The 13,997-nt window shown below is 39.5% G+C and overlaps 1 protein-coding gene across 7 annotated transcripts in view; it reads right to left on the bottom strand.

The window, feature by feature from the left end:
• LOC132404565 (calcium/calmodulin-dependent protein kinase type II subunit delta) overlaps positions 1-13,997 on the bottom strand; it is a 460,565-nt gene that overhangs the window by 155,824 nt on the left and 290,744 nt on the right. For all 7 annotated transcript variants that reach the window (XM_059988784.1, XM_059988786.1, XM_059988789.1 and 4 more), the window contains exon 6: positions 7,582-7,654. In XM_059988784.1, coding sequence (XP_059844767.1) covers positions 7,582-7,654 — 73 coding nt within the window. The remainder of the gene's footprint in view (positions 1-7,581; positions 7,655-13,997) is intronic.

The following is a 13,997-nucleotide window of genomic DNA, read 5'->3' as shown; positions in this document are numbered from 1 at the left end:
TGTGAGATCCACGGTGATGTGTATGCTGAGGGACTTTAAAGCTGTTCACCCTCTTAACACCAGATCCATTGATGTCAATAGGGAAATCCCTCCCAGTTGGGGAACCCCAGCCCAGGTGGACTTGGATCAGAAAGCACATTTCACAGGGAAAGTAATGAAAGAATTGTGCAAGCTGTTCAGGATTCAACAACAATTCCACGTTCCCTACCACCCTCAAGAGCTCAGAAATGGTAGAAAGGGTGAACCAAACAATCAAAAATGCCTTAGCTAAGCTAAAGCTATAACAGAGATGGAAGAGAGATGGGTTGATGTATTGCTAGGAATCCTCATGAGATTGCAAGCAACCCCAAACTGCACACTGGGTCTGAGCCCCTACGAATTACTGTTGGGGTGAGCAATTTGGCTCCCTGATGGGGTGTACCTGGAATTCATAGGGATAAAATGACCCAATATGTAAAGGAGCTCTATAACCAGCTTGAAGTGCTGAGGGACAACAGCAGCATATTGCTGATCAGAAACAGCCAGAAGGAGAGAAGATAATCCTCCCATAGCCAGAAGACAAAGTCATGATAAGGGAGCTACCTGAAAAGACAGCGTTTGCTCCCAGGTGGATATGACCACAGGTGGTGCTTTTGAAAAGTTATACTGGTGTGTGTGCACCGTTAAGTCACAACAGTGCAAATAACCTGTTTCAATGTACCCCACTGACTTAATGTTTGGCTCTTGCATATGCAGTCTCTTTAGTCCATGGAGTAGCCTGTGATTTTAACATCAATTTACTAAAAAAACTGAAGTTCAAGCTTCCTGAACTTATTTGCATTTACAATAACAACTGAAGACTGGTTTTTGTTTGAATTAATATCTGCTATATTCACATTACTCCAGAATGCTCTGTAACAGTAAAATAGATCTTTTACTGCGAGAACCCCCAAAATATCAATACCAGGGGAACTAAGGGGGAGAAAGCTAAAGTGGGACTATTGCCATCTCTCACACTGAGTGATATGAGAGAGAAATTTGATCTTTCTAAATTGACAGTTAATGAGTCATTTGGAAGGGCAGTTGGTACACTTAAGTGTCAAATAGAAAAACTGGTATTTTACAACTTTTAGTAATTTCCAATTCTGTCTTCTCAAGAACTCAGTTTTTATTTCATAAATCATCAAGGTTAATTAACAAAGAACAAAGTAACCTGTACACCAACCTAAAAATTATACAAATGTTAAAAAATATGAAAATTGGTGGAAGCTCATTACAAATGAGTGTACAACAGCACAATATAAGGGTGCACATCACAGACACTAGTTTGGTTGTTTAGCAGCTATATTAATGCAAACTGAATAGCATCTATCTCATGCTGAAGAGTCAAGTACCTACAGTCATACATGATACAATGCATAGCTCCTTTGCTTACAAATATTTAATTTAGTTTAGAGGAATCACCAGAAAAATGCACCACTTTTCCAAACTATTTCTTCCTTATCCAATTTAAGAAAGCTCTTTAGTGCATAATCTCATTGAAATGTCAATTAGATTTGAACTAAATCTGTGATAGATATATTGTTAAATATATTTGCATTGTCTCACCAATAGCTGAGGTGTGAAAGAAGCAGATAGTTTAGATCAATGACTCAAATATATAATGCCACATTATTTTGAACTTTGAAATTGAGATTACATTTATCTGCACCTATGAATTTTTTTAAAAATACGTAGATTTTAACATTTATTTATACATTGTCCTACTGTATTTCTGGGATAATCTTAAACAAAAATTTTCTACTCAAAGAGCACAAAAAAAATAGTGCGGCCCATACTGTCTGAGCCGATCCATTTAAACAAGATTAAAGGTGCAAATACAGCAGGTAATCTCTATGAGAATGGGATTTTTATGTCGTATGTGGATTTGCAGAGGAAATATAACTTCGTAGATAAAGGGAATTTCTGGAAGTGTTTACAAATAAGAATAGTAGCATATTCAAGAATGGTGGCCCACAAAGAAACCCTTTAACTGAATACTTTACACTACCACAGGAAGTTCATAAAGCATCAGTGTTTTATAAAATGTTCAAGCACTCTGTGGGTGAACTGTGTAACAATCTCAAAGCAGTATGGCAGAAGGATCTTGGAAGTGATATTGAAGATAATGTGGTCAACTATTTTATCAAATGCGGGTAGACATATTAGGAAAGCGAGAGGGAAATTTATTCAGTATAAGATAGTACATAGATATTAATGGACACCAACTAGACTCTACAAAATGGGGATTGTTGATAATGATTTATGCTGGAAATGTAAAAATGAGGTGGGCAGATATTTTCACATGATTTGGGAGTATTCCATGGTTCGTCCATTTTGGTGTAAAGTTCTTGATTTGTTGAGGAATTGGTGGGGTCCTACACTGCCCTTGTGCCCACAGCTTTGTCTCCTGGGTGATAGGACAACGATACCTAATGTAAACAATGACAAATTTACTATTTTAAAGATGGGTCTCATCAGAGCTGCAAGAATTATATTGCAAATCTGGTAAAAACCCAGATGTCCCACTGTGAGGGAATGGACTGAGGAAATGGTTAAGATTTCAACATATGAACATGTTGGGAAGAATTAACAGTGAGGGAAAAGTTAAAGATGTGTGGGATCAATTTTGGTTGTATTTAAACTTAAATTAGAAGTGTTTTTCTGTTTCTTAGTTTTATATGTTTTCCTGTCATGGGATGACTGTATAAATATGCTGTACTGTATCTGCTCTATGATATGCTGTGCTGCTTTGTAAAATAAGAATAAATAATGACAAAAATTTGAATTTCAAAAAGAAACTGTCTAATCCCATGAACCTGCACCCGGACCATCGCCCTCCATACCCTTACCATGCATCCAGACTTCTTTTAAACATTGAAATCAAGCTTCCGTGCACCACTTGTGCTGGCAGCTCATTCCACACTCTCATCACCTTCTGAATGAAGAAGTTATGATAAATTTGAATGCCCAATGATGTGCCTGCTTTCAGGAAAAATGCTATCTATTAAACTATCTTTTGACAGCTTGGATTATAAAGAGAGATAGATTAGGCTGCATTAGTTTACTGTGGAGCTACGAGGGCTCAGAGGTGAGATAATGGAGGTATTTGGGGAGATGAAAGGTCTGAAGTTAGAGAAGTCACTACATAGATTACACTCCAGGGTTCTGAAAGAAGTGGCTGCAGAGATTGTGGGGACATAAGCAGTGATCTCTCAAGAATCTTTAGATTCTGGAATGGTTCAGGAAGGCTAAAAACTTGCAGTTGTCACTCCAGTCTTTAAGAAAACTGTGACAAAAGAAATCAGCTGGAATTCTTTGAGGAAATAAAAGATAGGATAGACAAAAGTGAGTCAGTGCATGTTATTTTCTTGGATTTTCATAAGGCTTTTGACAAGGTTCTGAACATGGGGCCGCCCATGGTTTTACCATAAAGATACTAGTGTGGAAAGAGCGTTGGCTGAATGGTAGGAGGCAGCTGCCGTGACTGCCGAGATCATGGTTGGGACTGTTTCTTTTCAAGTTTTCACGTTGATGTTGAGGCTCTATAAGGCACTGGTAAGACCTCACTTGGAATACTGTATGCAGTTTTGGGCTCCTTATTTAAGAAAGGATGTGCTGATGTAGGAAAGGGTTCAGAGAAGATTCACTAGAATGATTCCGAGAATGAGAGGGTTAAAATGTGAGGAATGTTTGACCGCTCTTGGACTGTACTTCTTGGAGTTTAGAAGAATGAGGGGGCACCTCATAGAAACACTTCGAATGTTAAAAGGCATGGACAGACTGGATGTGGTAAAGTTGTTTCCCTTGCTGGGGGAGTCTAGTACGAGAGGGCATGACTTACAGATTGAAGGGCCCCCATTCAGAACAGAGATGCAAAGTAATTTTTTTAGCCAGAGGGTGGTGAATCTGTGGAATTTGTTGTCACGGGAGGCAGCGGAGACCAAGTCATTGGGTGTATTTAAGGCAGAGATTGATAGGTATCTGAGTAGTCAGGGCATCAAAGGTTACGGTGAGAAGGTGGGGGAGTGGGACTAAATGGGAGAATTGATCAGCTCATGATGAAATGGTGGAGCAGACTCGATGGGCTGAATGGCCAACTTTTGCTCCTTTGTCTTATGGTCTTATGTCAATTATTTGGATGATGGAATTACAAACATGAGAAAACCTGCAGAGGTTGGAAACCCAAGCAGCGCATACAAAATGTTGGAGGAACTAGCAAGCCAGGCAGCATCTACGGAAAAAAGTACAGTCGACATTTCAAACTGAGACCCTTCAGCAGGACCGGAGAGAAAAAAAGAGGAGTAGTGCAAAACGCCTCCTGTCTGCCAGAAGAAGCAGGATCTCCCAGTGGCCACCCATTTTAATTCCACTTCCCATTCCGACAATTCAATCCATGGCCTCCTCTACTGTTGTGATGAGGCCACACTCAGGTTGGAGGAACAACACCTGTTTGGGCAGCCTCCAACCTGATGGCATGAACATCAATTTCTTAAACTGGTAATGGACCCCCCTCCATCACCATTCCCCTTCCCCTTTTGCCTCTCTTACCTATCTCCTTGCCTGCCCATCACCCCCTTCTAGTGCTCCTCCCCTTTCCTTTTTTCCACAGCTTTCTCTTCTCTTTTATCAGACTCCCTCTTCTCCAGCCCTGCATCTCTTTCACAATCAACTTCCCACTCTTTACTTGATCCCTCCCCCTCAAAGTTTCACCTATTACCTTCTGTTTCTCTCTCCCCTCTCCTACCTTTGAAATCTACTCCTCTTTTTTTCTCTAGTCCTGCTGAAGGGTCTTGGCCCGAAATGTCAACTATACATTTTCCATAGATGCTGCCTAGCCTGCTGAGTTCTTCTAGCATTTTGTGTGTGCTGCTTGGACGATGGAATTGATGGCTTTGTGGCCAGATTTACAAACAATATAAAGATAGGTGGAGGGGCAGGTAGTGTTGAGGAAGCAGGGAGTCTGCTGAAGACAGGTTAGGAGAATGGACAAAGAAGTGGCAGATAGAAAACAGTTTAGGGAAGTTTATGGTCATGCAGTTTGGGAGAAGGAATAAAGGCATAGATTATTTACTAAATGGGGAGAAAATTCAGAAATTAGAGGTGTAAAGGAACTTAGGAGTGCTAGCAGAATCCCCTGATTAAGTTGCAGGTTGAGTCAGTGGTAAGGAAGGCAAATGCAATGTCAGCATTCATTTAAGAAGGCTAGAATATAAAAGGAAGGATGAATTACTGAACCTTATTAAACATTGGTCAGACCACACAGAGTATTGTGAGCAAGGATGTACTGGCATTGGAGAGACACCAGAGGAGGTTCATGAGAATGATCCCAGGAATCAAAGGGTTAATGTATAAGGAGAATTTGATGGCCTGTGCTCACTGGGGTTGGAAAAATGCAGGGGGATCTCATTGAAGCCTATCCAATATTGAATAGCCTCGACAGGGTGGATGTGGAGAGGATGTTTCCTATAGTGGGTGAGAATAGGAACAAAGGGCACAACCTCAGAATAAAAGGATGTCCCTTTAAAACACAGATAATGAGGAAATTCTTTCATCAGAGGGTGGTGAATCTGTGGAATTCATTGGCTGTGGAGGCCAAGTCCTTGGGTATATTTAGAGTGGTGGTTGTTAGGTTATTGATTAGCAAGGTTATGGGATAACGCAGTAGAGTAGGGTCAAGAGGGATAATAAATCAGCCATGATGGATTAGCAGAGCAGACTCGATGGACTGAATGTCCTGATTATGCTCCTGTGTCTTATGGTCATATATAAAATAATGAGAGACATAGTTAAGACAGATAGCCTTGGTCCACCTCCCATGGCATTGATGTTTAAATCTAGACGTTAGAAATTAAAGATGGGAATTAGGAGATTTAAAGACAATCTGAGAAGTAAAGTTTTCACTTAAAGGGTGCTGGATAACTGGTGTGAGCAGTCAGAGAGGGGTGGTGGAAGAAAGACTGGGACAATGCGTGCTATTAGGATTAGTATGGGTAGGCCTGATAGTTGGCATAGATATGTTGGCCTGTTGTGATGCTGTATAACTCTATTTCTCTGTTAATCAAATTACAAAATGTGCATAAGTTGAATGGTGATTACATAATTTCAAACATGTTGAAGTATCATTCATAGTGAGATATTGTTTAAGCAAATCCCTTTTATAGACCCATTCTATCTTGTGACATTTATGCATACATTAATTTTTATAGATAAAACACTAAAACGACATAATGGGCAGATTCGTGGAAAAGGTGTATAGGGATAGGGCCTGAGTGAAGGTAAACGAGATTAGTGTCGATAGGATTGATCAGCGTGAATGAAGTGGGTGAGAGGGCAGGTTTCTAATGCCAGTGATGCCCATTGAACAAGTTAGGTCTTTATTCTTTGGAGTGTAGAAGGTTGAGGGGGGACTTGATAGAGGTATTTAAAATTATGAGGGGAATAGATAGAGTTGACGTGGATAGGCTTTTTCCATTGAGAGTAGGGGAGATTCAAACAAGAGGACATGAGTTGAAAGTTAGGGGGCAAAAGTTTAAGGGTAACACGAGGGGGAACTTCTTTACTCAGAGTGGTAGCTCTGTGGAACAAGCTTCCAGTAAAAATGGTAGAGGCAGGTTCGATATTGTCACTTAAAGTAAAATTGGATAGGTATGTGGACAGGAAAGGAATGAAGAGTTATGGGCTGAATGCAAGTCGGTGGGACTAGGTGAGAGTAAGCATTCGGCATGGACTAGAAGGGCCGAGATGGCCTGTTTCCATGCTGTAATTGTTATATGGTTAAATGTCAATCTCTTTGCTTATTCACATTAACAGAGTCAAAGAGCATTTGTGTGTTCCCTTGTCTTCCATCAGCATGAATGTTGAAGTAACCCTTCGCAGGAAACTCAGAATAGAATTAAAAGTAGGAATTTTACACACTTATATAGAACTTTTATTTGAACATCTGCCACAAGATGTGTGTAAATACTATTGGAAATAAATGTATACTTGGCAGCATTTCCCAACAAGTTCCATCCCATTCAAATTCTAGCAGCAGAAGGACCCATAACATAAGTGACTTTGACTCAAACACATAGGGCACCTTTGGCAAGTAAGTACATTGAATTTTTGAGGTTTCAAGCTAAGATGGCTTGCCTTAAGGGGAAGAAGACTTCAGTCAGTTTCCAACGAAATAAGTGTAACTTCTTAACTGATAATTTATCCCTACAGCCACACACTAATTGGTTCAGGCAAGAGAGGCATGCACACAGAATGGTACTCATTTCACCAATCAAAGCATCAACTCTTGCAGAGATATTCCAGCATTAACTTCTAGGCAACAGTGAGTACCTTCTAACCAAGACCAAGAAGGGAGAATGAAGATTACTTAGTTATATTTTTCCCCCAGAAATTAAATGCTATGCTGTGGGAAGTGACGTCCATTAAAAGATTGGTTTTCTGGTGAGCTATGGCCCTCTTGCACTTTTAGTAAGTATGTAAATTGGATGGAGCTTTGCTTCTACTGCATGAATGACTGGAGAACTATTTGAACTGTTCAACTTATCATCTGTTCGAACCACTCACCTTCAGGTCTCGATGGACCACACCCATCTGATGGCAGTGTAGCACAGCTTCCAGGATCTGCTGAATGCAATGACTGCATGCAAACACCAGGGGTGTGTGTTAGTTTCCAGCTGACACTCACTCTCTGTGTACTGCTGGAGAGACTGGCTTTAGGGTTAATAGCAAACAACTGGTATTTTTACAAGTCATCCTGAATGGATCTAAACACACGTGCTCCAGCAGAATAACCATCGGCTTATTAATCGAGAGTTCTAGGTTTCCTTTCATTTGCTTTAACTCTGTTTGCAGCACACTTTAGTAAGTTGGAGAAATTACTGGCTAGACACTCAATTATAACAATAACATGGCAATTAGCTAATGGAAAACAGTCACAGAGAACTTCTTCAGCAATTTATAAATTTATTTAATTCAACATAATTATAAGCATAATACCATACTTGGAAAGCAAGTGCTTTCCAAAGAAACATTATCCTCAATTGGTTTGCATTTTTCATTAAGTGTTACAAACACAGTAATCAGCATTCAGTTTCTAATTTAGGTTGAGATGAGTGTTGCCAATTTTATAATTCCTCATTTTCACTCTTTGCCTATACATATTCCAGTGAAGTAACGTGTGACCAGTTGTGTAAATACTTGCTATCACAGCCTGTCTCAGAACAGAAGTGGTGTTTCTTTCACACACAGCAATGCATCATAAGCAAAATTTTTCTAATAAGTATTCCAACATATTTTGAATTTTTAACCATAAAAGTTCAAACCCACTTTGAAGAAATGTTGTATATCCAAAACTTCAAAATTTAGAAGACTTCCCCAATTGCATTCAAAAGCTTTCAGCCATGATGCATAGCAGACATGTGGACTTGCAAATTCGTAAGAGGCACCATGCAGATTGCACTGAGGTGAGAGAGATCTTTTAAAGTTTGTTTTCCCACCCCTAACAAGGAATTCTGCTTGCAGTTCATGGGTAAATACTGACCTTCAGGTCCCTGTGAACTATGCCATTAAGGTGACAATGATTTACACTTTCTAGAATCTGCTGTATACAATGACTGTGAAGAAACAAGGGCAGAATGGAAGGGAGAAGAATTTAAAGTACATATTCACAGCACACACATAGAAAGTACACAGTACTGAATAGAACTTCATCAATTGAAATTGAGAAAAGAATAAAAACAGCGACAGTGAGCAAAGCCACACTTATAAGTTTAAAATACAGCAACATAGTCATCAAAGAGAACAATCTCTAAAAAGCATCTGATCAGCTTGAAAGGGAAAAGAAGTTTCTATAGATAGGTAAAAATATTACAGATAATCATTTCAAATGATCCAGACAAACGAAACATAGCAACTTGCATTTGCAATGTAATAAAGTCACATCTGATCAGTTCTGTGTGTAATAAAGTAAGTGTCTGGACAAATTCTGTCACAATCTTTTCTGACTGTCAGGCATTTGTTTAAAATATGAAAATATCCTACACACAAAATTAGGAATAACAGTTTCATTTTATTACCAGCAGTTACGAAAAGCATCTTCACCCTAGTTAAAATGATCACTGAAGAAATAAAATGCATATGGAACAGGAACTAATTAGAAATGAAAGAAGGCTTTTTAAATTCCTTTTTTAGTTTTAAAAATGTCAGATTAACCACCACGTCTTTCCCCTTAATACAAACTGAAAGCGAAATCTTCAAAGTTGAAAGCAAATTTATTATCAAAGTACATTTATGTCACCATATACAACCCTGAGATCCATTTTCTTGAGGGCATACTCAATAAATCCGTAATACAATAATAAGCACAATAGAATCAATGAAAGACCACACCAACTTGGGTGTTCAATCAATGTGCAAAAGTCAACAAATGTGAAAATACAAAAAGAAAGATATAATAATAATAAATAAATAAGTAATAAATATCAAGAACATGAGATGAAGAGTCCATAAGTTGTGGGAGCATTTCAGTGTTCAGGCAAGTGAAGTTGAGTGAAGTTATCCCCTCTGGTTCAAGAGCCTGATGTTTGAGAGGTAATAACTGTTCTTGAACCTAGTGGTTGAGTCCTGAGGCTCCTGTATCTTCTTCCTCATGTCAGAAATGAGAAGACAGCATGACCTAGGTGGTGGGAGTCCCTAATGATGGATACTGCTTTCCTACATCAACACTCTATGTAGATGTACTCAATGGTGAAAAGGGCTTTACCTGTGACAGACTGACACCACTTTTTGTAGGATTTTCTGTTCAATGCATTGGCGTTTCCATACCAGGCTGTGATGCAGCCAGTCAATATACTCTCCACTACACATCTACAGATGTTTGTCAAAGTTGTAGGTGTCATTCCAAATATTTGCAAATTCCTAAGGAAGTAGAGGCCTTCTTCATAATTGCACTTACCCAAGACAACCTGTCCGAAATGATGACACTGAGGAATTTAAAGTTGCTGACCCCTCTCCACCTTTGATTCTCTGATGAGGACTGGCTCATGGACCTCTGGTTTTCTGCTCCTGAAGTCAATAACCAGCTCCTTGATGACATTGAGTAAAAGGTTGTTGCTGCCAGGTTTTCAATTACCCTCCTCAATGCTGATTTATCACCATTGGGGATCACAAAAATGGAGTCATTAGCAAATTTGAATATTGCATTGGAGCTGTACACAGTCATAAGTGAATAGAGCAATGGAGAAGCATACAGCCTTGGTGGTGCACCTGTAGTAATGGAGAATGTGGCCAATCGAAACTCACAGGGGTCTGCAAAAGGAGTTATTGCAGTCAAGGTCTTGAAGCATATTGATCGGTTTTGAGGGGATGATAGTACTCAATGCTGAGCTGTAGTCGATATAAAGAGAAAATACCATCATCTAAATTGGTCGAGGTACTAAAAGAATATTTAAGGTTGCTATAGCCAAGGGATAAGTTCCCACTACCTATTAAATGCTTCCAATGGTGTGTGTCTCAAATAGCCTCTGACAACCAAGTCCAGCTCCTGGCCTTCATGCGTGGCCTAGATAATAAGCCAGGAGGAATCATTTCTACTGACAGAAGGGTAAAAGCGGGTAACTTGTGCCTTAAAACCAGTCGTCGTGGACAGATGGGGCTTGTCAGGCGTTATTTGCAGCTCATCTAGAATTAAAACTCTGATCTCAAACCTCCCGTGTCTTGTGACTATACCTGCTTATGGAAAAGGCTTTGAGAGTAAAGCCCAAAGAAAAGTCCAGAACTAGAGTCTTTAAGGTAGGTAGTGTTACATCAAATCCAACACTAACTGGCAATTGCTGTGATCCAGTTGGTGTCAAACTGTATTGGTCTCTGCCATTCCTTCAGATTCATCAGTTGGGTGGAGAGGGGGAGCCTGCTGAAAGGGCAAAAGCTTGCTCTCTGTATTATACTGCCCTGGCTTGTGTATCATGTGGACAGTTAGGACACAACATTCATGGTTGAACCTCGACCAACGGAGGGCCTCATAGTACTGAAAGTTCAGGAAGATTTTTGTCCTCATGTGTTGTATATGCTAGCTGAAACCCATCATATCTGTGGAAACACCGCATCATTGGATGCATTGTCATTCGGATGTGACAGGTCTCACACCATTTCAACTGAATGGAGACACTGTTCCTATATATGCTAGATCTAATGCAGTCGGGAAAATGGTGACAAGTAGGCTTCCGCACATTCAGAAGTTTGAAGCCACGTGCACTTAAGTAGAAATATTGAATATGCCGGCACTTATAAGAAAATACCAGCTGTTTGGAGAAGGAAACAAGAACTAATACAAATCTACAAAAATGAAGTACAAATGTGAATTCACTGAAAGGACATCCACTTTCAAATCTAAGAATCTGTGTATAATGTCATTCTTTTACCCTGCCCAATGATAAAGTTATGCTAGAATACAAGGGAAAACTGAACAGAAACTGTTCGATCTCCTCAGCAGATCAGGTCACCTCTTTGGAACAAGAAATAGTGGTAATGTTTCTGGCCAAAGATTCTTCATTAGGCATCATACTGATTGAGTGGCTCCAAACCCAAATTCTGCTGACAGTCCAACATATTCTGAATGAGGGTTCCTATAAAGGGCTTTCATTAACTTGACCATTGCTGAAGCTTAAAATTGGCATCACATACTATATTGTTCAAAGGGAGAATTATATAGTAGTTGCATTCACAAATCTGTACCTCACTATGATTGGATAGGTATATGGACAGGAAAGGAATGGAGGATTATGGGGTGAGTGCAGGTCAGTGGGACTAGGTGAGAGTATGCGTTCGGCATGGACCAGAAGGGCCGAGATGGCCTATTTCTGTGCTGTAATTGTTATATATGGTTATATGAAGGTGGTACAATGGTTCCACGATTCCTCAATTGATGGATGCGCTTTCAAAGGCTCTGCAGCTCACTTTCTTAATATTATTTATTTATTTTTTTTTGTATTTATACAGTTTACCTTTTGCACATTGATGGTCTATCTTTGTAGTATTTTTTAAATTTATTCTATTGTATTTCTTTGTATCTCCAGCAAATACCCTCAAGAAAATGCCTCAACAACATTGTTGTAAATTTTCTTTGCATACTTCAAAGGAGAGAGATGGGGGGGCGGGGGGTGGTGGTGGTTAATCTCACTTCAACTCCTGTCTCTGACTTGCCCTGGCACTGGAATATTCTTCTTTCCCTTTCCTTTTTGTCCTCCTTTACCTGTCCACTCTAACATCCCACCGCTCTCCTCACCACCAATCTCTTACCAACCTTTTCTCTCCTCTTTCTTACACAAAATGCTGGAGGAACTCAGTAGGCCAGCCAGCATCTATGGAAAAGAGTACAGTTGACGTTTAAGGCTGAGAATTTTCAGCATCTGCAGATTTTCTCTGTGATTGGTCTCTCCTCTTCCTTGTTCTCTCCTCTCCCTAGTTTTAGAGATCAAGCAAGTGATGTTTGAGACAACATCGCAGCCCCAAATAATACTGCAACCCAGTCGGGAAATACTTCTAAAATGAGCTATACGTTGCACTATCCTGATAAGAGCATCACAATAGCCCAAATATCTGGGTGTAGAAAATTCATCTATTAATACTAATCACGGGATGTGTGCAGTTATCTAACCCTCCAAACATTTCTTCTAATCCTTCCTTCTATCAGAAGCAGATTCAAAGTGTGTACATTACTACAAATTATGTTACTACAGATAACCTGGAACAAATTTCTACCCAGAGTGTGCAAAGCCATGCATGAGTAATCCTTCTGTAGAGGAAATAAGGGGATTTAAGTGAAACAAATTTGTGTGAGTAATTTCAATTTTTAGCATTCATGTTAGCATTTATAATACAAACTACTGACAAGAATTGTGCACTTCTCTGTAGGTTTATGCTTCTCATCTCTGAAAATGTAGACTGCCCTGTCAAAAGTGAGATGTCAAAGTAGGTTCTCCGAGTTAGGATGATGGACTTTTCACCTTCATGTATAGATTAGAATTCATTTTCATAGGATGAATTATTCATATAATGTTCTGAAATGGAAATAAATCTGAGAAAGTCTGGTAAGGTAGGGATATGTCTTTCTTAGTTGGTGCATTAAGTATAGGAATATAGAAGTAACGTTGTGGTTATATAAAATGTTGGCTAGACTGCACTTGGAATAGTAGTATTCTAGTCCTGGTAGAAGTTTGTAATATTAGAAGAGGCATGGATAGGGTCAACATTCAGAATCCGAAAGACAATTAGCTTAATTCAGTATCACTTTTGGTCAAAGTACTCTATGTTTCTGTGTAAAGTCTTATTTACCCAAACTCACTATAAACTAAACCGAAAGCCTGTTTTGACAATAAAAACTTCTACTGAACTGGATTATTTTACATCAAATCAACACATTTGGGCTCCAAAAATTAACTTAGGTCCGTGGATGTAACAGAAATAATAGGAATATTTAGATTCTGAATGCAATCTTATTTTCAATTTAGTGGCTGCTGTATTTGGGCCCCATATCTCAGAAAGGATGTGTTGTCTTTGGAGAGAGTCCAGAGGAGGTTCACAAAGATTATTCTGGGAATGAAGGGATTAACATTTATGAAGCGTGTTTGGCAGCTTTGGGCCTGTACTCACTGAAATTTAGAAGAATGCAGGGGGATCTCATTGAAACCTACCAAATGTTGAAAGGACTGGTTAGGGTGGACATGGAGAGGATGTTTCCTATGGTGGGGGTATCCAGAACTAGAGGGCACAGCCTCAAAATTGAGGGGAACCTTTTAGAACAGAGATAAGGAGGGATTTTTTTTAGCCAATGAGTGGTGAATCTGTGGAATGCTCACCCACAGACTGTGTTGGAGACCAAGTTTATGGGTATATATAAGGTGGAAATTGATAGTTCTTTGATTGGTCAGGGCATCGAAGGATATGGCGAGAAGGTGGGTTTATGGGGTTGATGGAATGGCAGA

Source organism: Hypanus sabinus, chromosome 14, assembly GCF_030144855.1.
Source record: "Hypanus sabinus isolate sHypSab1 chromosome 14, sHypSab1.hap1, whole genome shotgun sequence".
Classification (NCBI taxonomy): Eukaryota; Metazoa; Chordata; class Chondrichthyes; order Myliobatiformes; family Dasyatidae; genus Hypanus; species Hypanus sabinus.
The sequence above is the reverse complement of the archived record's forward strand: the minus strand, read 5'-3'. Positions and strand labels throughout refer to the sequence as shown.